We start from the raw sequence: 23907 nt of genomic DNA, 5'->3' as shown, positions 1-23907 counted from the left end.
TATCCGGTGACAAACACTCTCAGCATGTCAACAAGCGCATCTCTGCCAAAGCGGCAACGAGCGATCGTGATCGAGAATCCAGGGAGAGAGGCCCAGATAACAATCCAAGATGTTGACGTGCCCGAGTTTGGTGGTGAAGACGTGCTTATCCGCGTCACCCACAGTGGAATCTGTCATGCGGATCTCGCCTTCGCCTTCGACGAGTGGCATCAACTGGGGTTCGGGCTCGAGAATAGCAAAACCCCCGGGCACGAAGGCGTGGGGGAGGTTGTTGCCGTTGGGCACAAAGTGACCAATCTGAAGGTCGGGGATCGCGCCGGAACGAAGTGGCTACGCAGTGTCTGTGGGAAATGCAATTACTGCCAAGAGGGCATGGAGAACCTTTGCTGGCAGCGCAAGCTCTATGGACATAGCACCCCTGGCTCTTTTCAACAGTACATCACCTCGCCGGGAACCTTTACGCCAAAAATCCCAGCAGAGATTTCTGACGAGGAAGCCGGACCGCTACTTTGTGCGGGCGTGACAATGTTCCGCGCTCTCAAGATCAGTAAGGCTAGGCCGGGGGACTGCGTAGTTATCATTGGTGCAGGCGGAGGCCTCGGACATCTTGGGATTCGGTTCGCAAAGAAGATGGGCATCCGGACTGTGGGCATCGACGGCGGCGACAAGAAGGAGTTCTGCGAGTCGCTTGGGATTGACCATTTCGTCGACTTCACGAAAACCGAAGATGTCCCCCTCTCAGTGCGCAGGATCACAGGAGATGGAGCTCATGCGGTGCTGGTCGCGATAGGGAGCCGCACAGCGTATATACAGGCCGCGGAAATGCTGAGGCCTGCGGGGATGTTGGTGTGTATTGGCCTCCCTCCAGAATCATTAGCAGGACCACTACATGTTATCGATATCATTACACACGGTTACTTTGTAACTGGAGTGAATGCCAGCAGCTTGAAGGAGGTCCAGGAAACACTGGAGTTTGCTGCTAAGCATGATGTTCGTCCTGTGGTGAAGGTACTGCCGCTGGACAAGGCAGCCGATGCTTTTCAGTTGTTAAAGAATGGTCGAGCACTGGGGAGAATCGTATTGGATTTGAGATAGAAATCTTGAGCACCAAAGTGTATCAGTAGTGAGGTTTGAAGAGTTGAAACCGGGAGGACTCAGTCACTAACTTCAGTGAACCAGGCAGGCTGACCACGATATCATGTGTCAGGATTCGACCTCAATAAGCAGCAATGCAAGGAGCAAATAAGGGGGAGCAGGAAATGTCTGCTTAGGAAGATGGTTAAAGCGCCATGAGGCTGCAGCGCGAGGCCGAACCGATCAATAACGACATTAGACAATAAATGAGCAAGGTTCTTTGAAATTGGCATATCGTTATCACCCGCTCTAGTACATTCTGCCATTTTCCATTCATTCAAACTTCTGGGTAGTCCTATGCATCTATCTGTAATGGATCTACAGTACATCTGACCCCAAGAGTGATTAGTAAGATCAAGACAGAGATGCTGGAAGCTGCTCTCTCGACGGAGACAATGCTCTGCCTGGTTGCCGCAAATCGAGCACCAGCTTTCCCAAAACACGTCCACTCTTCATCTGGTCCAATGCATGATTGAGCTCGAAAAAATCCATCACTTCAATTTCCGAAGTGACGACTCTATTGGCTGTAAGCCGGAGGACTTCTTCGATGTCTTGTTTCGTTCCTGTTTGGCTGGACTGAAGGGTGAGGCCTTTTCTCAGAATTGGCCGTAGAGGGAAGCTGTCCCAATCTTAGAACCTTCAGAAACCCATTTGTATCTTGAGACTTACGAGCAGTTTCCTATTCCCACAGCCATGATCTGAGCTTGGAAAGCTGCGTACTCTCCAACAGCACTGGAGCGGAAGAAGTTAGAGCGCCGCACAAAACAACAGTGCATTGGGAGTTAACACTTACTCGTACGCTGCTTGATGCGGGCTCAATATGAGCACATAGTCGGCTCCACCACCCATGCGTCGCTGCATTTCATTCGACAGTCGACTTCCTGCTAAGTGGAAGTCGACATACTCGTCGCAGCCTTTGCGCTTGCAGAACCGCTCTTTATCCCCAGCGCCCCCATCAATCACAAGAACTTTTAACCCGAATACCTTCTTGGCATATTGTATGGCCATATGCCCAACTCCTCCGGCACCTCCGCTGATGACACACCATCTACCTCGCTGAGGGTTCATTTTGCGCAATGACACGTAGGCGGTGACGCCTGCGCAGAGAGTCGGGCATGCTGAAGGCAGGTCTATGCCGTCAGGTAAGTGGACGAGCTCTTTGAGAGGAAACGCAATGATCTCTGCAGTATCACAATCGTCAGCTTGGGCATTGAGCAGCAATTCAGGTCCATGCGCGAGAGCTACTCACGCTGGAATGTGCCATTCCTGTGCATGCCATTCACCTGCTGGTGCGGGCAATAGTTCTCACACCCAAGCTTGCAGGCTTCGCATTCGCCGCAAGTGGCGCCCCTCCAAGCGATGCCGACCATGTCACCAACTTGGAAGCCCATAGAAGCCTTCTTGTCGCCGCCCAGAGCCATGATTCTCCCGACTCCTTCGTGGCCCCCGACCAAGGGCCGCAGGGGGGTTTGGGGCGCCGGTCCACCGCCATCGCGGCTATAGACGTCTCCATGACACACTCCGGTGAAGTCAAGGCGGACCAGAGCTTCGTCCCTGGATGGCTGAGGGGCATCTGTTGCCGTAAATTCGTAGGGCATGCCATATGGGCTTTTCAAAATGGCACTACATGAGCGAGATTTTGTCTCCACTTTAATTGGCGGGTTCTGTACAGCCTTCGACATGACAAAAGGTGCCTGGATATCCTGAATGCTCTACAGAAATCTCAAGCATACCGGGGAGTTGCTGCGACTCTCCCAATATGGACAGAAGTGGTTGGAATCTACCTCCAGATTGTTCTCAACCCGCCCTCGGCGATGATAGAAGGTCATGGACGAATGCTGTGGGCCCGTTCTCAGGCTCAGGATGGTATCTCACCTTTCCGTCGGTCATTTACGCATCACTTTAGTTTCCCTCCATCCTGAGAGAGCCAGGTCACTCGGCCATTACGGATCGAATTCGGTTAGCATGGGTGCACCGGTTGAGGTCTCCGATATACCCTTGGACCCTCAGTGGGGCCTCCGGTCACAGCATCCACTCAAGTCGTACTAACACCGTGTCTGGTGGCTCAAGAACACGTGCTAGACATTACGGAAAGCATTGAGATCTTGGGGTTTGCCCACCAAGTGAGAATTGTGTTTTTGTGTAATCTTTTTTGGCTAAGAAACAGCCAATTCTACTATCATGAGTGAACTTCTGGGTTCTCAAGCCAGTACACTACGTCTCGAGGGCAGACCAGAGTCCTTATTCACTCCCGTGAGCTCAGTGCGCAAGAATGCGAGGCTGATCACCCTCGAAGAGCACGCGGTCACGCCATTCCCGACTCCCACGATTTCAACCACGTTTGCAACCTTCCAGGGCGACTTTGTCGCGGGCTTGAAGGACAGACTGGGCAACATCGATCTCCGCCTCAAGGTTATGGACGCGAACAACATCGGCGCGCAAATCATATCGCTAAACCAGCCGACCGCACAAGCATTTATCAAAGTTGAAGAAGCTGTGGAGTTTTGCCAGAAGGCTAACCAGTTTCTGTATCAGAGCTACTGCCAAAGACACCCTGACCGATTCTTCGGTTTTGCGACTCTGCCTACTCAGACTGGCCAGGCCGCAGCGACCGAGCTCGAGAGATGTGTGCAGGAATATGGTTTTGTAGGTGCCATGGTCAATGGCTTCACAAATACGACGGATGAGACGCAAGGCCTGTACCTTGACGATCCGCAGTTCGATGCGCTGTGGGAAGTCTCCGAACGATTGCAGAAGCCCATCTTCATCCACCCTCGCGTGCCACTGCAGAGTAATCTTAAGGTCCTGCACGACATGCCCATTTTACATGGTGCGCCGTATGGTTTCGCGCGAGAAACAGTCGAGCACATCCTCCGACTTATGTACAGCGGCGTCTTTGATCGTTTCCCGAAATTGAAGGTCTGTCTAGGCCATATGGGCGAAGGGCTATCGTGGATTCTACCTAGAACCGATACCACCTTCAGAATGTATAATCTCGGTAAGCCTCAGCCTCTACAGATAAATCAAGGCAACAAGCAATCAAATTAATAATTTAATCAGAGGCTCAAGGTCCCAAGAAGAAGAGATTTCAAGAATATTTCCAGGATAACATCCTTCCAAATACGAGTGGCATGCCACGAACCTCTGCACTGTTGAACCTAATGGCAGAAGCTAAGATCTCAAACATCATGTTTGCGGTGGACTATCCGTACGAGTCCATTGCAGAGATGCGGGAATGGTTTGAAAGCGTGCCGATCTCGGACCAGACGTGGAAAGACATTGGCTATCGCAACGCCATCAGGCTGTTTGGATTGCCGCTGGATTACGATTAGACAAGGTGGTCAGGATCTGGATCAAAGCGACATGGAGGCGTTCATTTGAGACTATGGTTATCCAAATGGTTCTTAAAAAGTGCTGCCAGCCATGAATTGACCCATATCCAGGCCCATTATGGAAATGTCAGACATCTCCGGGAAGGGGATCGAAGAGTCGAAGCAAAAGTCCTCGTTAGGGATGAAAATTTCGTTCAGCTCCGCAGGTTGGGCGCCTTATTATCACACACGAGAAGTCAATGCAAGATATTGTTTGCTTCAGCGAGCATATAATTCTCACCTAGAGAGAGTACCCCGTGCATCATCCTCTGGAGGTACTTGTGACAACGACTAGACATCCGCGTGTCGCTACCGAGATACTGCAGGGCGTCCAGGGCGTTTTGAAACAAAGGCATCATGTCCTGACTTTGTAGTGAGGGGATCTGCAGGCCGCTGCAGTGCTGAACTAACATGGCAGCGAGGATCACAAGTGCCGAGCCAAACACTGTTCTCAGCCAAAAACGATTAGCCGGCGCTGTTTCAGTGCCATATGTCAAATGAAGGGACAGTATTCTTACCGTAATAGAGCGAAAACCACCATGTGGTGAGCATTCGCTGAGAGACCTTGGACATGGCGTAGTGGATCTCGATCATTTCAATGGCAGACGAGACGCTGAGATCTAGAGATATGTTTTCCGATGACCGCAAGAAGACGGACCGTCCGGTGGCCGTTGCCCTCTGGTGATTCTGGTCCAGAAAGCGAGTCAAGATCGCTCGATGCAAAAGAGTCCGCGTACTCAGATATCTTAGCGTTAGGACGGTGCTAAGCCGGGAATATTCTGACGAGTCGACTGGGTCTTGGACAATTTCGTCCCTCGTTCGGATATGGAGGGGGAATGGGAGCTTAACTTTCCAGGCTTCTAGTCTGACTTCAAGAGATATGACTCGTTCGAGAAGCATGTTGTATTCCAGGTCGACATCTCGCACAAGGTTCATCTGGTATATGTCATCGATAATAGATCCGACAATCTCGTAAAGCTTGCTAATAGAGAAATAGAGAGTCAATGATATCAGTTCATATACTTGGGGATGGGCCTTATGGCGTTGCAGTAAAAGGACAAGGCATACACTGATTCAATGAAGCAACACACAGTGCTTGTTGTAGGTGTTTGGAGACTCAACACGTTTGGCGAAGAATTTGCGGGCTCGAGGCCATCCGCATCTACATCGACTGGTAGGAGAGTCTGCATTGAAAGATATTCATTCCGTATGCCAGGGGGCCGCCCAAAAGTCATGCTACAAGTCCTGCTTGGTCGTAAGCAACTCATCAAACCGACATCTGTCAAACACGGCAGAAGTTTTACTTGTCTAGAATGAATGTCATGGCCCAACACCTCTTTTTGATTTCTCGTTCAATGATTGTGTCTTTGCTGCTGCTGGTGGTGCAGTGAATGCCAAGTTGAAAAGCCACTCTTGTAGTGACGCTCTGGAAGTTGTATGTCTGCATCGACCGCTGGGAACCCTGCAGGTACTGGGTAAGGAGTAGTAAAGCTTGGACTAGACGCATATTCAGCGGAAGGGGGAGTGCTAGCAGCTATGGCAGGGTGTACTCACGTGTCTCTAGGTTTGCTGGCTGTTGAGCCACATCAGGCAGAAGTTTTAGAGCTCGGTGCAAGAATAAATTGGCCTCAGCCATTGCGTCTTTTCTCCGTTCCGCGCTCTGGCTAAGAACGGTGGCGAAGGCCATAATTGTGTTTATAAGGCAAAGCCATGACTGTCGTATGTTCCTGGAATCAGACGAATTGATGTTGGCATAGGGAACCAAGACTGCCTTCTTGGATATATACGGGAAAATGAGACCTGTAGAGCTGAAAAAGCGATCTACCAGCTGCATGACGCGTGATCGATGCGGCAATCCGAAAATATTAAGTCGCTCGAAATTCGGAGGGGACACTGATTTTTCGCCCGCCAACGCAGAAGGCGAAGGTGGCCGAGAAATCAGGTTGGTTGCGTCGCGGTCGGGCATGAGATTCGGCTGGCCCATTTCCGCGAGAGCCTCTTTCATGGCTTGGTTGATCTTAATCGAGAGAGCCAACAATGAGGTAGCACCTGTGATGGTGAGTAACAAATGCACGCATCATTGGACGCGCCGCTCATCCTCTTACTTACCAAAATGACCCGACACATACTCATCGGCAAAAGCGACTGAGCCCATGCCATCAATCTTGTCGTCGACCGCTTTGGCATTTGTTGAATGCCCGTCAGGGTTGCTTGAAGACGCTTTGCCAGCAAATAGGCGCTGTGACAATGAGGAAGCTATCGTGTCCTCCCCAGATTCCACGTGGCAATCGAGATATTGCGAGTCATCTACATGTTGCGAACCCGGTCTTTTCACTGCTAGTTGAGGAACCAAAGTCTCAAGCAGTGCTTCGACAGAAGCCAATCGATCTTCGACTCGGCGTACATATCTGCTCGGCCGTTAGCCTAAGTTCCTAAGATTCTGTAACCTGCAACCCACTCAGGATCGTGAGTCGCCCGGCTAGACATTGCGGGAGGCCTGGGATATGCGCATTCAAAGCCCATGGAGATGCACAGATCGCACGACGGACGTGTACCATTGCATTTTGTCTTTCGTTTTCGACACGAATAACAAGCCATGGCGGTCCGCTGCCGCTTGTATCGGGGTTCATTGTCACCATCCTGGGACACTTCCTGAGAGGATCTCATTGCAGAAGAATGGGGCCGAGTGTTAGACAGGCATGGCCCGTCGAAGAGACGATCTAACGGTGAGGATAAGGCTTTGTACAAGGTGGGTGTAAGTTGAAGAGAAGACTCGTGATGCACCTACATTCTCTCAAAGTCCCACCATCTGGGGAACGAACTTGGGGCAAGTGCGGGGGACTACGGCGACCCGAAACCCTGGAGTCTTGTTTTGCCCAGCTAAGCAAGCTCAAAGGCCGCCCCCAACAGGCATTCCTCGGGCTGTTCGCTAACGAGAACACGGGGTCGGTAACAGACACCAACACTGCTACCGTGGCAGAGCTGGTTGGGGTTCACTAAATGGCCAGCCATATCTGTGAGCAAAGATTGCTTACTCTCTGCTTCCGAGATATACGCAACACTCCAAGCCAATCTCCTGTGAGCTCTAACTCCGACTTGTGGGGTCATTTTAACAACTTGTTGGACGCTGAGGAATGCCAGTTTCAGGGGTGCCAAATGAGCGAGAAACTTGTATGTACAGGCCTATTAAGTAGATATCCTGTAAAACCTCTGAAATCTGTATTGATCCTACGTAAGACCGGTGGCTTGCCAATGCCTCAAAATGAGCCATTTTTAGTCCAACACAAATCCAAGTCACTCTTTTCGGTCTACCAGCACGTTTGCTTCATAAATTATGCCATCTCGTAGCTAGAGTATTGGGATCAGCGCCATACTTGAAGAACAGGGTCTTAACTTCGGTGTAGAGATTGAGCCCGTGCAGACTCAGCTCACGACCGATTCCGGACTGCTTCCATCCACCGATAGGCATATCGACTGCGCGTAACGGCACGGAGCAATTGATGCCGACAGCGCCTGATTCAAATGCCTTAGACACCCGTATCGCCCTCTCGAAGTCCCGAGTGTAGATGGAGGCTAGGAGAAAATTAGCCGGCTTTCACTCGTGGCTTTCGAGCAACACACAAAATAGACCAAATTCGGTACAATTCGCCTCAGACAAGGCTTCTTCCTCCGTCGCGAAAGAGTTGACAATGACCACTGGTCCAAATATCTCCTCTTGGTACGCCTGTGAAGTCGTCGGGACGTTGAGCAGAATTGTCGGCTCGATAAAGGCACCCTGTGTTGTCGTGAGTATGTGCTCTTCCTCAAGATTACGATGAGATCACCTTGTCACCATGACGTCGACCTCCAAAAATGACTCTGCCGTCCTTGCCGCCTGCGTCAATCAAGGCTTGTATCCGTTGCATCTGCTTGACGTCGACTTGGGGGCTACCATGGAAGAGCCCTTAACAAGCATGTCCATTACGTTGTAACTGCTCACTCACCCTTGGAATGTATCCTTTTCAAACGGATCACCAATCTTAACACGAGACATACACTTCTTTAGCTCATCCAGGTAGTCGGACAAAATGTTCTGGTGGACCAAGACTCGGCTGTTGGCTTGACAATGCTGGCCAGAGTTGTGGTTGATGGAGTAGTGCGTACTGTACAACATCAATATCAATATCAAATGATAATGACCGTTGTCGATGACGGTACTGACCTTCTTGCGGCAGCCAGAATATCGGCATCCTCAAAGATGATGGCTGCTCCCTTGCCGCCCAGCTCGAGTGACACATTCTTCAAGTTCGATTCTGCAGCCATCTTGGATATCTTCTTGCCAACTGCAACGGACCCTGTAAATGAAATCTTTCGAATCTTCTTATGCAGGGCGATAGCCGAGCCTGTAGGCTCACCGTAGCCACTGAGAACATTTACAACGCCAGGAGGAAATCCGGCTTCTTTGACTAGAGCAGCCAATTTCAATGAGGACAAGGGGGCCTTTTCTGACGACTTCAGCACCACTGTATTGCCGCAGATCAGAGCAGGGGCGACTTTGAAGGCAAACATAATCATCGGGACCTAAAGAGCATAAGTTCAACCTTACTAAATCCTCGGTCACTCATGCACTCGCTCACATTCCATGGGATAATAAGACCCACAACCCCGTAAGGCTGTCTCACTGTCATGTTCAAGAAATTGGCCGAGTTCATACTGGTCTCGCCTAGGATGTGGAATGCAGAGCCCGCGAAATAACTAAAGAGACCCGCACACCCAATAACGTCCATCTTCTTCAGCAATTCAACCGGCCTATTATCGTTGGACTTAGCTTGGACACTCTGGCATCTGTCATACAAGTGACTTACTTTCCCATACACAGTGCATCAAGGTGCGCCAGTTCTGCCGCGTCTCTTTGAATCAATTGCACGAGTTTGAACATTGGGGCAGCTCGTTCATTCGCGCTCAAATTGCTCCAGGGCTGAAAAGCCCGCTGGGCTGCATTGACGGCCAGGTCAACATCCTCAGACAATGCTTCGTGGACTTGGCAGATCTCTTCCTCGTTGACGGGGTTGTAGATTTTGAATTTCTTTCCCTCCTTGCCAGGGGTAAACTAATCCGATGTGAGCTCGACCATCGTCCTGCGACCGGGTGAGATGACGCTCTTACCTCATTGTCGATAAATAGCCTTGTCTCGAAGGGTTTGGCGCTTGAGTGGGTGCCGCTCCGATGGCCGTTCATTCTGAAATTCGCAGAAACTAGGTGGTGCTAATCGTTATACCAGACTCATTAAAACTGCCATTCTTCATTGCGCCTTCGAGGGCCGGTAATATCATGCCTAATTATTGGGTCCAATATTTGGGAAATCCTATGGATTGTTCATGCTTGACGTTAGACTTCCTTCCCTAGTCGCCATCAAGATCAAGGGACCGGAAATTTCGGATGGTATCCGCAGACCCTACCTACCCCTCTTTTGCTGGACCTGGGAAGTAGTAAACTAATAGCTCGTGGCTCGCGCTCATCGATAAGCCGTCTAGCGAGGATTCCGAGATGAGGAGGAACCCAAATCATGCTTCATATCTAGAAATACAAGTATTCGATTGCCACGGAGATGATTTGTGCGGTTCCGGTCAATTGACGACATCACAATCGCTGTATCTTCGAAAAGATGTTCACCCCCTCTGCTGTACATCCCTTTGAACCTCTATATCAGCCCCGTGTTTTAGCAAGCATCACCTGTGCTGCACTCGTTCTGTACGTGGTCGCAGGGTTTTTCACGAACCAATTGCACAACATACCTGGGCCATGGCTTCCAGCACTATCCTCGCTACCACTGTTCGTGCAGTCCTTACGAGGGAGACGCGCGATGTGGATCATGCAGCAACACAAGAAGTATGGCCCAGTCATACGTATTGCGCCCAACAAAGTTTGTGTTTCTGCCGACGAGGGCGTCAAAATGATATATAGCAACAAAGCCGCTAAATCACATGCGTATGATGCGTTCCGTTTCAAGGACGTCAAGATGTGTATTGGATTGTTGGACATGAAAGAGGCTCATGCAAGAAGGAAAGCCCTTTTGCCCGCATTTTCTCGACAAAACCTAGTCGAGATGGAACCCGTCATCCGCCGGCACCTGGAGAGATTTCTCGAGTGGCTCGTTAAGTTTGAACAGGAAGGAGTCGCCATAGATGTCTTTAAGTGGTTTCGATACCTCACCTTCGATGTGATCACCGACATTGCATTTGGACAGCAAATCGGAATGCTGGAATCGGAGGACAACCACTTCATTTCGCAAGTAGAACTGAGGAATAAGCGCAATAGTCTGGTGAGTTTCTGGGATTTTGGCCTCCCATTGACCGCGTGCTAATATTTTTTTTAGGTTGGACCTTTCCCTTTTCTACTTCCCTTGATGCGTCTTTTGAGAATGAAACTGGCGGATGATTGGATCCAAGCCGATGAAGAAATCGCAAAAGTATTTGACAAGCAGCTAATTTAATCATTAAGTCCTTTCAGCTGACACATCCAGTATGCGATCCGCGCTCGAGACGGCTGGGCCGATTCTGGTCCGGAAAACCGTAATAGAGTTGACATCTTGGCCAGACTGGAGGAGGCTGCAAAGAACAACCCAAATACGAGTCTGACAGACAAGGAGACCATTGCGGAAATGATGGAGATACTGTGAGTGGGGGACAAGTGTCGGGAAATTGATGGACGTAAACACTGATCTCTGCTTCTCTTAGGAATGCTGGATCAGACACGACAGCCAACACAGCCATGTTCACAACCTGGGAGCTGGCTTCCCATCCTGAAATTCAGAATAAACTGCATAAAGAACTGGTGGAGGCATTCCCCGACCCATCAAAAACTCTGGAGCTAGAGAAATTGGAGAAATTACCCTTCCTCGATGGTGTGTGCCGTGAAGGACTCAGACTACACGCTCCCATTCCCTCATACTTGGAGAGAATCGCGCCAGCAAAGGGCCTGGATATTGCTGGATCGCATATTCCCGAAGGCAGCCTCGTAGGAATGCAGGCCTACACCAACCACCGTGATGGCGACGTATATCCGGACCCAAATGCCTTCGTGCCGGAAAGATGGTCCGACCCTACGGCTGCAATGAAGCTCAACTTCCTGCCTTTTTCTGCCGGACCGCGAGCATGCATTGGACTAAAGTAAGACTATCCATGCCGTAGACATATCAAGTACTGACTGCTACTCCCCGACTAGTCTCGCAAATATGCAACTCCGAATACACTTGGGGCACATATTCCGCCGGTACCGCGTGATTCCCGCCCCACATACCACACAGGATTCAATGGAACATGTCGAATTCTTCGTGATCCGCCCCAAAAGCGGCAAATGTGACCTCTACTTCCGCCGTGTCTGAACATCCGAAGGATCACCACCTCAGAGACTGGATGGGCACATTGGAGGAAGAGGTTGGTTACAAATGCACGAAAAATCAGGGGAACCGTGCAATGAGTTCTACATTTAAGTAGATATACAAGCATAGCGCACACCAAGTCTATTCATAAATTCCAAAGTTGTCCACGCACTAACCGTGACGTCTTATGGATTGCCGCTCCTACGGTATAATAGATGGTCACGCTGTATGGAAGGACGGGTACTCTCAATGAGCACCGTATTATGACATTGTCATACTTAGCTGTTGTGTTTTCTCTCGAAGAGAGAGGAGAAGTCTGAGTAAAGTAAGGTGTGTCAAATGCCCTGGTGGAAGTGCGCCTAGGCATTGTCATGTGACGTACTGCCGAGACCGTAAGAAATTGAGAATCGCGGTAAATGTCGTACAGAAGGTCTGGAACGGCTAATTCGGATGTCTTCCCTTCCCTTCCCTGTCAGCCGCTCAGCAATCCTGGAATCGGTTCGCAGCTAATTTAATGCCGAAAGAAGCAGATATTGTTCTCCTGTGACGAGGTGTTCTCGGAGGCAGGGACCCTCACCAACATGACTACTTACATTATCAAGGGTGTTCGATTATTTGATGGCTTTAAGGCTCACCAGGAGCCCAAGTCAGTGCTCGTGGCAGGAGGGGAGATCAAGCAGATTGAAGGATCTATCAGGTGTGTTACAAAAGACGCTGTTGTGATCGACGGGAAAGGATGCACGCTTCTCCCAGGTCTTATTGATGCCCACACGCACGTCTTTCGTGGCGTAGAGGAGGCTCGAGGGGCACTTACAGCTGGCGTTACTACGCTTTTCGATATGCATAATGTTCCTGCCAATGCGATGTACATGAAGAAGCTGGGTGAGATGACGAACGACGTGCCGCAGATCTACAGTGCTTTGTATGCTGCCACCATTGATGGAGGCTGGCCACGGGCGATTGTGCGTCACACAAACACGGACCCTGTCGTAAGTACTCCGGTGGCGCGAAAAAAGCACTGTGTGGGCGAGAGTCAATTTGAAGGACGAAAACTCATCAGATGAGCAGGTACTCGCCAGTCTTGACGGATATCCCAAGCTCACGACGCCGGAAGAGGCAGCCGTCTACGTGAAACAGAACAAGGAGGCGGGCGCAGAGTCAGCAGATACGAGGGCTTCTCAGAGTTGACTGAAATGCTGACTGTGTGCCATGTAACTACAGTTTCATCAAATTGATGCAAGAAAGCGGCGAGTGCCTGACGCTCTCCCCATTACCCGCGCCTACCAGAGAATTGCAAGCTGCGGTCATCAACGCTGCGCACAAATACGGCCTTCTGACTTTTGCTCATGCCACTAATCTACGGGAGACGCTGCTGGTTCTCGAAGCTGGCGTCGATGGCATGGCCCACCAATTCTTCGATCAGGCTCATACTGAGGATCTTATCGCTGCGTACAAGACCACTAACGCACTCCTCATCCCTACTTTAACCGCGATCAGCTCGATGATGGGCCTGACTACCGCGCGTGAGTGGACGAAGACCGAGCACGCCGACCAAGTACTGAGCCCTCCTACGCGCCAAAGCATGTGTGATTGCATGAAGATCTCCCGACCGGGTTGTAGCATCGAGTTTGCGTATGCATGTATCAAAGCACTGAAGGCCGAGGGTATTGACATCGTTTGGTAAGGCTGGCTGCTCGAAGTGGATTTGCAGTACTCAATCCTGACCGTGGCTGACGTCTCCCCTACTCAGCGGCACCGACTCTGGGCCTTCTATCCATGGTACGGGAATGGGAGCTGCCATGCATCTGGAAATGTCGCTGTACGTGGACAAATGTGGCTTCAGTCCAGTCGAAGCACTGAGCTCGGCCACAGGAGTTTCTGCGAAGCGATTGAATCTACCCGATCGCGGTCAAGTGGCCGTTGGCAAGCGGGCTGACTTGATTCTTGTGAGAGGTGATCCGACTAAAAACATCAACGACACCACGAATATCGAGAAGGTTTGGAAAAAGGGGGTATTGTGTGATATTCCCCGGAGTGGGTGAAGTGATGGTGCAGTCAAGAAATATTTGCTACCTACTTCTTACATAAGAGCCGAACCACTTGGCGAATTCCAAAATAAAAGTTTACTTCATGACAGGCGCAACAAGGTTATCATCGTTCCAAGAGACGTTCTCTATCTCCTTATGTAAGCGGCTTCTATAGACCGGCCGCTGTACAGACGTAGGGACATATAATGAGTTGCGTTGACTCAGCCGTAAAGCCTTGCAACAGCTCATGGCGTCAGCAACTAGCCTGAACCTACATTGCATATCCCGAGACGTAATAGTACGAACAATGAACCCTTCAAGGAACTCTGTGCCTGTCACCGAGCCCAAGAACATCATGGCCAGTACTGCCCGAACTTGCCGCTCTTCGCACAAGCTCGGCGTCAGCGCTTCGGAGGTTCCCCGTGGGTCAGCGCTCAAGCAAAAGCCTGAAGTTAAAGTCGTCCGAATCACACCGAAGCAGCCGTCGGCACCTCGTCCCCTGAGTGGCGTGGACAGAACTATACTCACGGGGGTGGCGCGTGTCACGCTCGGGTATTTCGGGCCGAGCTCGTAAAGGATGACGATCAACTCGAATCACTGGTGAGCATTACAAAGTAGACCTAGATGATTGAACGATGAATTATTGAATGCTTGTATTTTTGTACTGTTGTGCTGTTGTGGTCGTCGCCGCCACTATGACTGAGACAAGCCGACATGTTGTGTCGGTCAGGGCATTCAGCTCGCTAGTGATCAGCCACCCCTTCCTGGCAGCTTTCAGCGTGATCGCCTTGTATGTTACCTACGTGCGCCTCTTTACCCCTTTGAGGAAGATCCCTGGTCCATTTTTCGGGAGTTTGACACGGCTATGGAAGGTGACGACAATCTTGACTGCAAGACAGGAGGTCAAGATGATGGAGCTCCATCGAAAATATGGCAAGCAGAAGAAGCGGCTACGCAAGGAGTGTCGTGCCTAATCATCTTCAGGGGCCCTGGTTCGAATCGGACCGTCTGAAATCAGCGTCGCAGATCCTGCAGCCTTGAAACTCATCTACGGTGCCGGTAGCAGCTTCACGAAAACGAGGCAAGTATATCAAAGCAATTGATTCATCCACCTTATGTCAGGAGAACTAATGCCTTCCAAGATGGTACCCAACCTGGAACCTGGTTAGCAGTACCCTGATGCGTGGATTTTGAAGAAGCTTCAAGGCTGAGTAACTCCGGTAATTAGGCAGGCAAGTCGCACAAGTGGGACATCTTCTCTGATCCCACGTTCGAGGGCCACGCATCAAACAAACGACTTGTGTCCAACTCGTACTCGATGAACTCGGTGGTTGAGCTTGATGCGTACGTGCAGCGGCCCATCAACCGCCTCATCGAGCGAATGGACGATCATGCCCGGCTCGGCAAGGAGATGAATTTCTCAGACTGGCTCGCCTGGTTTGCATTCGATGTCATGGGCGAAGTAAGCTTTTCCAAGCAATTCGGTTTCCTTGAGGAGGGCCGCGACATCGACCAAACACTGCAAGGCATCGAGAACATGATTTGGTCGGGCATCGTGCTTGCAGAACTGCCTGAGTTGTATGACTTCTCCCAAAGCAGATGGTTTCGCATGATCCCAGTGGTCGGTCAATATGGTGCCAGCCTGAACTTTTTGATTGATGTGAGTGCGAGATAGGCTGTTTGCATAAGGAGATGTGGAGAAACTGATTATTATCGGCAGAAAGCTTTAGGATTCATCGCACAGCGAAGAAATGGTAATTGTGTCGACCGGCGGGACTTACTCTCTCGCTTCTTACAGCTCGAGAAGAACAACCCCGCAAAGTTTGACGAGCTGGACACTCAGATATTGGCCACGCTCAACATCTTCGCAGGATCAGATACAACGAGCATCGCCCTCCGCGCCATTCTGTACTTCATGATCAAGGACCAGAGAGTCTGGGACAAGCTCCAGAAGGAACTGGACGCCGCCGTGGTAGAAGGCACTATATCGGAAGCGATGACTTACAACGAAGCTCAAAAAATGCCCTTTTTGCAGGCGTGTATCAAGGAAGCCATGCGCCTTCACCCGAGTTTAGGCACTCAGCACACGAGGCTCGTTCCTAAAGGTGGTGTTACCATTGACGGGAGATACTTGCCTGCGAAAGTACGACACATGCTGCGCGTTGGACGTTGAGGTTTGATTGCTGACTGATATTAGACAACGGTTGGAATCAACGCATGGGTGATGCATCGTCAAAAGTCGATTTTCGGAGATGATGCAGACCAATACAGGCCCGAGCGATGGCTGGAGAGCAACAGAGGAGAGTTGGAGCGCCATTTCATGTCGGTAAGATCCGTTTCCCTTCGCACTCGTTTCAATGCGACAATGACTGACAAGCAACATAGTTTGGGTATGGTGCCCATGTGTGTCTCGGTAAGAATATCGCCTTGCTCGAGATTACAAAGGTGGTGCCGCAGATCGTTCGACGCTTCAATTTGCGGCTGGCAGACCCCTCGGAGAAGGAGTCATACTGCATAAGCCACACGTTTGTGCACCAGAAGAACTTTAAAGTTATCTGTGAGGCCAGAAATAAATAGACTGCCACTCTGATGGACCTGTCAATGAGGCTTAGCTGCTTATAGCTTTATGCAACGTGTAGACTTGGAGCTTGGAAGTGAAGTGTGAAAAAGGCGGCAGAAGCCACCCGATCGCCTTGGAAGACCTCGCGAGGACGTGCAAGATACTGAATATTCCAGTGCCAATAATGTGGCTTACAAGTTTATCTGATCACGGCGCACGGTAGGAGTAAGATCTCGAATGTACGGATGCAACAATGAATTGAGCACCAGTACGCAGGACTGCTAAGTACAAGAGCAGACTTTGGGCGGCAACATAACGTCTCCGGTCATTTCCGGATAGTAGTGCGTGCCGAGGTGAGGGTGCGCAAGGCTACCCTACATGAGAAGCCAACACGTGGCATGATGCATCAGCCTTGTGACTATCAGAATTTACTCTCGTGGCTCGACACCTCATCAAAGGCGCAACAGCTTCTTAGCATTCCCCGAGCATATCATTTCGAACTGTTCCTTTGAGACCAAGCCGCTCTTCTCGAGCTCCTCCATGAACTCTAGACCTTCTTTCGGGTCCTCAAACGGATAATCAAGGCCTGTGATGATTAGCATAGTTGACTCAAACTGACTGGATCTAGGTCAGCTTTTCCGGAAGGGACATACTGTACATGACGCGGTCGGGCTTGCACATCTTCAAACAGCATTCCAGCGGGCCCATGTGGAACATGCCACTTGTGGTGATCCAGCAGTTCTCGTTCCACACCGTCAGGAAGTCGCGCTCGTTTCCTCCCCACCGCCGCGTGAAGAATTTGTGGATGCGGTCCAGCATGAAAGGCACCGACTCGCCGTTGTGGCCTAGAATGATCTTGACCTTGGGATACGCGTCGAACATGCCGGCACCATAGAGGCGCAGAACATGCATAGCAATGTCAGTGTGCCAGCACAGCGCAGGGCCTGCAATCAACGTCTGAACGGTCTTATCATAGCTCCCTGCGTATCGCTCAAAGTCCGCGGCAGGTGTTGGGTGGATGTAGATCGGGACGTCAAGTTCCTGAGCCTTCTCCCACATCGGCCAGTACGCTTTGTCGTCAAAGTATTGCCCGTAGGCGTGGTTGGGGATCAAAGCGCCCACAAAGTCTAACTCTTTGACTGCTCGCTCGAGTTCGGCTGGGATTGCATCGGGGGTGCCCATTGGTAGGAACGCGAAACCACGGTATCGGCCGCTGCTCGCTTGCACAGCTTCATACAGCTGGTCATTCACTGCGCGGCAGATCTCAGGCGGCTCGACGGCCGGGATGTGCGAGACCACCTGCATGCTCATGTTACCGCGTTTCATCATCTTCTTACGCGTGTCGCCGAGATCCAGGAGATTGTCTACCACGGACTGGGGGAACATGAAGTTGGGAATAGCGGTGGCAGAGGGCCGAGTTGGCGATTGCCTGCCCGGTGAAGTGTTCTTCGAGTCCGACTAGTACTGGTGCCATTGCTATCGATGTTTCGCTTGTGTTCAAAATGGGGCCGCAATCACAGGTTCTAGAGATAGAGGTTTGAGAGCTGCTCATCTGGGCGCGCAATGATTTTTCTTCCTACACACATCACCTTCGTCCGAATTGAAACGGTATGCCGGCTGTTGGTCGCACCATTTCCAATACCGAGCGTCCGCGATGCGGGGCAACCGCCCGCAATGCGGGCGGTTTCGTACGAAGTCTTGACTCTCTCCTATCGAAGTCTAACGAGCATACTCGATGCCGAAATTCACACGCTCAGGAGGAGGCTGATGAGGCTGTAGGTCAGCGAGCCGGCCCCGAACGACTCGGCGGGTGGAACGGATATTTCGGATGGTGTACCAGAGCAGGTGCAACACCCCTTGGGGGCCCAAGCCACTTTGATGAAGCCTTTTGACGCATACTGCGGGGAATGGGCGCGAGGTGAACATCATGTATCAGGATAATGCTGAAGGATGCAGCAGCACCGATAATCATTCGGGAACAACACCGGATTGTACACTAAATAAGTATTGGTGTGATGATCTACTGCTCGCCTCAAAGTGGTCCTCGTGATTCTCCTTCTATTACCCGAACCCCAAGCAATTCCTCAGCGTTCTTGTACGCAATGCGCGCATAGTCTTCCTCTGATACCAGTGCTGCCTCTCTGAACTCAACCATGAATTGCTTAGATAGCAATGTACTTTCAAAGGGATAGTCGATACTGAACATGATCCTGTCGATTTTCGTTGTTGCAAGGACCAGCTTCAAGGATTCAACATCAAACATGCCAGACGTCGTCACCCACACATTTTGAGCGTAAATTTCCGTGAATGACCTCTTCCAGGACTTCGAGTCTTTAGTCAGTGCTAATTTGCGCTCAATCCGGCCCAGCATGAATGGCAAAAGCTCGCCTAAATGGCCGAGGACGATCTTTAGATTTGGACACTTGTCAAACAGCCCCGAAGCGTAGAGCTTGATGAAGTGCAAGCCACAGTTCGCGTGCCAGTCCCATGCGTGAGTGCCGATGGCAAAGTCGACCTCTTCAGAGTAATTGCCGTGAAAGAGCGGGAGAGCTTGAGACGATGGAGGACAAGGATGCAAGTAGATTGGTACTTTGAGTCTTTCGGCAGCCTGCCACATGGGCAGATAGTCTGGCCCGTCATAATAGACGCCGTTGGCATGGTTTGGGATCAAAGCCCCGACGAAAGTGAGATCTTTGACACAGCGTTTCAACTCACTCGCGATGCTCTGAGGTTCGCCCACTGGCAGAGTTGCGAATGCTGCAAAACTTCCAGACTGCTGCTTTATATCCTTGTGAAGTTGATCATTGGTGGCGCGACATTCTTGAGCTCCAATGACAACTGGGATATGAGACACCACTTGGAGTTTCACACCGCCCTCATCCATAGTCTTCAGCCTTTCCGGGCCAACTTCAATGAGTCGCTGGAGGATCGGACCAGGGAACTGGTGCAGTGCAAGAGTTTCGGCAACATCGTCTTGCTGGCACACACTCGAGACGAAATGGTCCTCAAGGGACAGCAGCGGTATTGTGGACATTTTTTTCGCAGCCGGTGTGGTTTGAGAACATCGGGAGGCTATGCTAGCTTGTCGAGACATCTTATGTGCAAGAGTCACTATGAGGACTAGTCCATCGTTAGGTAAGCATGAGCACCGGTTCACTAACCCGAAACCTCGGCTGGATTCCGGAACGGCTATCCTGTTTGCCGGATGTGAAGTAGGCGACACCAGATGTGGGGCTGTATGGAGTCCGGCATGTATAATAGCATCATCTACTCTCAATACGGTAGACTATTTTCTGGCACCAGGTCGAGCAGTCGTGCATCAGATGTTTGTCTGCTGAGCAGCGTCGGTCCAGTAGTCAAGGAAAGAAAAATCTCCATCGACCAGTATTTGTCCGAAGTCAGCTTGCAAGGGGGAAAGCGTTATATCACTTGCTGTGGTTGAAGGGTTCTCGTACGGCGAAAGATCGATCGTTGTCGGACCATTCGGGGCCATAGACCCAGTTGAAGTTTGGTGGCGCACTGTTATGAGATATCAGCAAACACTGCACGGATGATCTTGGAATCGTGCCTACCGAGTAATGTAGCAACTTGTATCATCTTCTTCAAATATTTCGAACACCTTCTGACGATGGTTGAGCAACCTCCAATCATGTCAAGTGCTTCCAGGGCAGTCTTGAGACAAGCTACCAACTCGGACAGTGGCTTCCAAGAGGCGTGAAACCGACTCAGCGTCCGTAGACATATGACACCGAACAGTATCATTGCCGAATTGAATGCTGCAACAAAGTCAGCAATAATTCCATCAGATGAATGGGAGCTCTACCGTAATATGTAGTAAACCACCAGGCAGGAAGGAGATCGAACCGTGTTCGAACTTTGTGAATGAGTGAAATTGTATAGATCGCCATCATAGTGCATGTCTGTACCATGGAATCACCAAGGGGTGGCATGCAATCGCTGTCCTCCAACATCGATTCTGGATGCGCTACCTGGTTCAACATGTGCTCGAGCATCTTTCGGAACAGAAGCGTTCGCGAATTCAGGTAGCGGAGAGTGAGCACCGTCTGCGTCTGGGTGTAGGCCCATTTCTCGACCTCCATTCCTTCGAGAGATTCTAAAGGCAGCAATGCGATGGTAAGAGGGAGATTTCGTTTCCATTGACTAAGCTCATAGTCCAAAGTGGCTATCCTGCTGAAGAGTTCATCCGAACGTAGCGTGCGCGAAGAGATAGCATTGTGGTTGTAGACTTTACCAATGATGTCACCCTGGACTCGATAGAGGTTTCTGTGACAAGTAATTAGCCGTGCAACCATTTATGTCATAGATCTAGTTTACATGCTGGCGATGAAGATACCACAAGGGGATAATCCGGACGGAGAATGTTGTGTCGTCTCGCAAGGGGCATCATCCTTGGGTAAGCTGTCGAGATCTACATCTTGTGGCAAATCGATCTGGACAAGCTCATTATGAATTAAAGCAGGCCTTCCGAAAGTCATGCTCAAAATTCTGTAGTCGTCAGTAGGAGTGGATATAGGGCTTGTGATCTCAAAGCTACCTGTCTAGGATAACGCAGGTATACCATGTTCTCGCTCGAGATTCCTGCTCGAATACCGACAACTTTCCAGAGACGTCTTTAGCGTGAACGCCTACCTGGAAAGCCGCCTGTACCAATAGCCCATGAAGTCTCCAGGTTTGCGTGGATTTTGAAGTGCCTTGCGAGTACTGAGTCATGAGGGCAAGTGCTTGCACTGTAAAAAGCCATCAATAAAGCGTTTGAGTCAGGGCCAGTTGCTCGATCAAACTCACCAGTCTCCAAGTTATCTGTACTCGAAGGTGCCATGGGCGACAAAGCAAGAGCTCTTTGGAAGAAAATATCGGATTCGGCCTCTCGAAACTTCCTCTGTCGGGCATTGTCGACGTCGAGGCTTGTGCCAATGGCCAAGATAGTGTTGAGTAAGCAGAGCCATGATTTGCGAACACCGCTGAACATGGTAATCTCAATGTCGTCTACCACTTGGAGCACGCTCGTCTTCGAGATGTAGGGGAAGAACTGGCCCGTAATGGAGAAAAACTTATCGACTAGCCGTACAATCTCTGCTCGTGGGGGAAGTCGATATGGGTTGACTTGGTCGGGGCCTTTCTTGTCGGAAGGCAAAGGCGGTGAAGCAGGCCGTGACATGTTTGAGGTCAGGTCTCGAGATGAGTCTCTGCCATCAGTGAAAGTGCTAGCCCCTGACGCAAGAGCACGAGCGACGTGGCCAATGAAAGCAGAGTTGGAGGATGGCCCAAAGTAGCCAGAGGAGGATTCGTTGGCGAAGGTGACACTGCTCATGCCGTCGACGGTGCTCTCATGCATGGCAGGCCAGACAATAGTCATGTTGTTATCTTGCTGATACTGGCCTGAGCTTCGACGGCCTAATGTAATATCTCCCGACTCGGCCGGATGCGAGGACTGAACCACAGTGCTGGCGTTGACGTGTCCCTCTGGACCGCCGACAAGAGCAGACAAAAGGTCTTCGACATGGCGCAGCCGGTCGGCCATGGACTGCATCTCCCTGCTCGGGGGCTTGGGACCGGGGGCAGGCCCTCTATAGACGCATTCGAAGCCGCAGTCTCGGCACGTGGCACAGACTGGGCGCTCTCCATTGCAACGCGATTTGCGGTGCCTACACGGGTTGCATGCTAAGGCAGTTCTTTGGCGCTTGTTCCCATAGTCTTCATGCTCGTCATCGAAAGAAGGTCGACTTCGCCTTAGGGCTCCTCCGGAATCAAAGCCATTCCCGTTCACATGTGAACCCAGACCAGAGGTCATGCTCCTTCGATAAGGCGTTAGATGGCGCAGAAATCAGGCTGTTGTTGCGTAACCGATATGATCCACCCGTCGTGGTTTGCTCTGCCACGGTAAGGGGAGTTGGTGGTGAGGACGAAGGAGCTGTGATGCCAGCAGCGGGGAAGAGATGTCTATTTCCGCACCTCCAGGTGTCGTCTCCGCAACGAAACAAACTCTAAATGCAAAGAAAAAGAAAAAGTTGGTCACATCGGGTGGGGCGGTTAGATCGGAAGAGGGACCAGAGCGGGTCGCACTTTATCCGCCTAGCCCTTTGTAGTTAGTAATCATGATTCAAAGAGGTCCACACCATCGATCTACATGGTCAAAGAGGCCATGCTCCCACCCATGGGTTTCCTGAAAGACCGAGGGCCTGATTATAGGGCCTGCTGATGATGGGGCCCCTGAGCGAAGTATCCTCCACCCTTGCTGCGGCACCCAACAATAGCGAACAGAAAGCAGAGCATCAGGAGGCATATGATCTACAGAACAGCTTCAGCAAGGTCATCGTCGCTCCGGCTGGACTGACAGCCCCTACTTTCAAGAAATTCCTAGCAGCCTTTCAGCGTTGCCGGACGCAATCATCCTCCACTGCTCTTCTGTCACTAATCCACTCTCGCGTACCGTCGCCATGAAATCCCGGCCAGACTCGTTCCTCTCAAATGGATAGTCGACACTAAACAAGATCCGATCTATAGCTACCGTTCTGAGCATGCAGGAGAAGGGTCCAAGGTCCCAGAAGCCTGAGACCGTGATCCACAAATTCTCTGCCCAAACAGTTTTCAGGTCTCGTTTTCGGGACCCCCAGCCTTTGGTCAGACGCGAATTGATCCGCGTGATCATGTAGGGAAGCATTTCTCCCGCGTGTCCAATGATGACTTTCAGCTTGGGGAATGAATCAAACAACCCACTGGCATACAACTTGACTATATGGATAGCCGTGTCTGCATGCCAACCCCAACCACCGACCGAGAGAATGGTGGCAACCTCATCCAGGTAGTTTCCTCGATATGTCGCCTTCGTAGCTTCTGGAGGCGGAGTGGGATGGAGATAGACAGGAACACCAAGGGCTTCGGCTCTGCCCCAGAACTCTTCGTACTCCCCAGTGTCGTAGTACTTGCCGTGGGCATTGTTTGGGATGAGGGCGCCCAGAAATCCTAGCTCTCTTATGCATCGTTCCAACTCCCCTGCGGCCTCTTTGGGACTGTCCATGGGAACACTTGCAAAGCCCCTTAGACGGCCATAGGACTGTTCAACTGCTTCCGCCAATTGGTCATTGGTTTCCTTGCATATGTCGAGAGGCTCGGATGAAGGCACGCTCGATACGACTTGGACGATTATTTCCCCTTTGTCCATGTCGCTGATTCTGAGGTCCCGCAGAGAAGAAAGCTTTTCATTGAGGTTCTCAGGCCACAGATGGAATGCAAACTCGTCCAAATTCTGAGACCGCGCTTTCATGGCATCAGATATAAAGTGATCTTCGAGAGATATCAGGGACGCCATTGTTGACTGTTGACTGTTGATTGTTGATTGATGATTGATGATTGATGATTGATGATTGATGATTGATGATTGATGATTGATGATTGATGATTGATGATTGATGATTGATGATTGATGATTGATGA

The 23907-nt window shown here is 50.8% G+C and overlaps 12 protein-coding genes across 12 annotated transcripts; 5 read left to right on the top strand and 7 right to left on the bottom strand.

Moving 5' to 3' along the window:
• Positions 1–24: 24 nt before the first annotated feature.
• Positions 25–1095, top strand: A1O9_06285 (uncharacterized protein; the record flags this gene model as incomplete). Its single annotated transcript, XM_013405495.1, has 1 exon — positions 25–1095. One exon carries the CDS (start codon positions 25–27, stop codon positions 1093–1095), a length of 1071 nt encoding a protein of 356 aa, XP_013260949.1.
• An 828-nt stretch (positions 1096–1923) lies between these two features.
• On the bottom strand, positions 1924–2816 carry A1O9_06284 (uncharacterized protein; the record flags this gene model as incomplete). Its single annotated transcript, XM_013405494.1, has 2 exons — positions 1924–2315; positions 2384–2816. 2 exons carry the CDS (start codon positions 2814–2816, stop codon positions 1924–1926), a joined length of 825 nt encoding a protein of 274 aa, XP_013260948.1.
• Positions 2817–3315: 499 nt separating this feature from the next.
• Positions 3316–4466, top strand: A1O9_06283 (uncharacterized protein; the record flags this gene model as incomplete). Its single annotated transcript, XM_013405493.1, has 2 exons — positions 3316–4132; positions 4195–4466. The coding sequence occupies 2 exons, from the start codon at positions 3316–3318 to the stop codon at positions 4464–4466; spliced, it is 1089 nt and encodes a 362-aa protein (XP_013260947.1).
• A 519-nt stretch (positions 4467–4985) lies between these two features.
• Positions 4986–6992, bottom strand: A1O9_06282 (uncharacterized protein; the record flags this gene model as incomplete). The annotated part of the gene is made up of 6 exons (XM_013405492.1): positions 4986–5487; positions 5574–5753; positions 5810–6002; positions 6060–6554; positions 6615–6913; positions 6964–6992. The coding sequence occupies 6 exons, from the start codon at positions 6990–6992 to the stop codon at positions 4986–4988; spliced, it is 1698 nt and encodes a 565-aa protein (XP_013260946.1).
• An 838-nt stretch (positions 6993–7830) lies between these two features.
• Positions 7831–9722, bottom strand: A1O9_06281 (uncharacterized protein; the record flags this gene model as incomplete). The annotated part of the gene is made up of 8 exons (XM_013405491.1): positions 7831–8078; positions 8127–8280; positions 8330–8432; positions 8489–8647; positions 8707–9065; positions 9122–9293; positions 9350–9594; positions 9651–9722. 8 exons carry the CDS (start codon positions 9720–9722, stop codon positions 7831–7833), a joined length of 1512 nt encoding a protein of 503 aa, XP_013260945.1.
• Positions 9723–10149: 427 nt separating this feature from the next.
• On the top strand, positions 10150–11868 carry A1O9_06280 (uncharacterized protein; the record flags this gene model as incomplete). The annotated part of the gene is made up of 5 exons (XM_013405490.1): positions 10150–10806; positions 10861–10953; positions 11008–11159; positions 11222–11653; positions 11709–11868. The coding sequence occupies 5 exons, from the start codon at positions 10150–10152 to the stop codon at positions 11866–11868; spliced, it is 1494 nt and encodes a 497-aa protein (XP_013260944.1).
• A 578-nt stretch (positions 11869–12446) lies between these two features.
• A1O9_06279 (uncharacterized protein) lies at positions 12447–13907 on the top strand (the record flags this gene model as incomplete). Its single annotated transcript, XM_013405489.1, has 4 exons — positions 12447–12851; positions 12931–13022; positions 13087–13545; positions 13616–13907. 4 exons carry the CDS (start codon positions 12447–12449, stop codon positions 13905–13907), a joined length of 1248 nt encoding a protein of 415 aa, XP_013260943.1.
• A 680-nt stretch (positions 13908–14587) lies between these two features.
• Positions 14588–16469, top strand: A1O9_06278 (uncharacterized protein; the record flags this gene model as incomplete). The annotated part of the gene is made up of 5 exons (XM_013405488.1): positions 14588–14764; positions 15121–15556; positions 15593–16035; positions 16090–16218; positions 16278–16469. The coding sequence occupies 5 exons, from the start codon at positions 14588–14590 to the stop codon at positions 16467–16469; spliced, it is 1377 nt and encodes a 458-aa protein (XP_013260942.1).
• Positions 16470–16904: 435 nt separating this feature from the next.
• A1O9_06277 (uncharacterized protein) lies at positions 16905–17838 on the bottom strand (the record flags this gene model as incomplete). The annotated part of the gene is made up of 2 exons (XM_013405487.1): positions 16905–17038; positions 17106–17838. 2 exons carry the CDS (start codon positions 17836–17838, stop codon positions 16905–16907), a joined length of 867 nt encoding a protein of 288 aa, XP_013260941.1.
• A 646-nt stretch (positions 17839–18484) lies between these two features.
• Positions 18485–19486, bottom strand: A1O9_06276 (uncharacterized protein; the record flags this gene model as incomplete). Its single annotated transcript, XM_013405486.1, has 1 exon — positions 18485–19486. One exon carries the CDS (start codon positions 19484–19486, stop codon positions 18485–18487), a length of 1002 nt encoding a protein of 333 aa, XP_013260940.1.
• Positions 19487–20210: 724 nt separating this feature from the next.
• On the bottom strand, positions 20211–22264 carry A1O9_06275 (uncharacterized protein; the record flags this gene model as incomplete). The annotated part of the gene is made up of 4 exons (XM_013405485.1): positions 20211–20736; positions 20788–20958; positions 21008–21200; positions 21259–22264. 4 exons carry the CDS (start codon positions 22262–22264, stop codon positions 20211–20213), a joined length of 1896 nt encoding a protein of 631 aa, XP_013260939.1.
• Positions 22265–22819: 555 nt separating this feature from the next.
• A1O9_06274 (uncharacterized protein) lies at positions 22820–23782 on the bottom strand (the record flags this gene model as incomplete). The annotated part of the gene is made up of 1 exon (XM_013405484.1): positions 22820–23782. The coding sequence occupies one exon, from the start codon at positions 23780–23782 to the stop codon at positions 22820–22822; it is 963 nt and encodes a 320-aa protein (XP_013260938.1).
• Between the last annotated feature and the right edge of the window lie 125 nt (positions 23783–23907).

The sequence above is a fragment of the Exophiala aquamarina genome, assembly GCF_000709125.1.
Source record: "Exophiala aquamarina CBS 119918 chromosome Unknown aczIA-supercont1.4, whole genome shotgun sequence".
In the NCBI taxonomy this organism is placed as follows: Eukaryota; Fungi; Ascomycota; class Eurotiomycetes; order Chaetothyriales; family Herpotrichiellaceae; genus Exophiala; species Exophiala aquamarina.
Note: the sequence above shows the minus strand (reverse complement) of the source record. Positions and strands in the feature narration are given on the sequence as shown.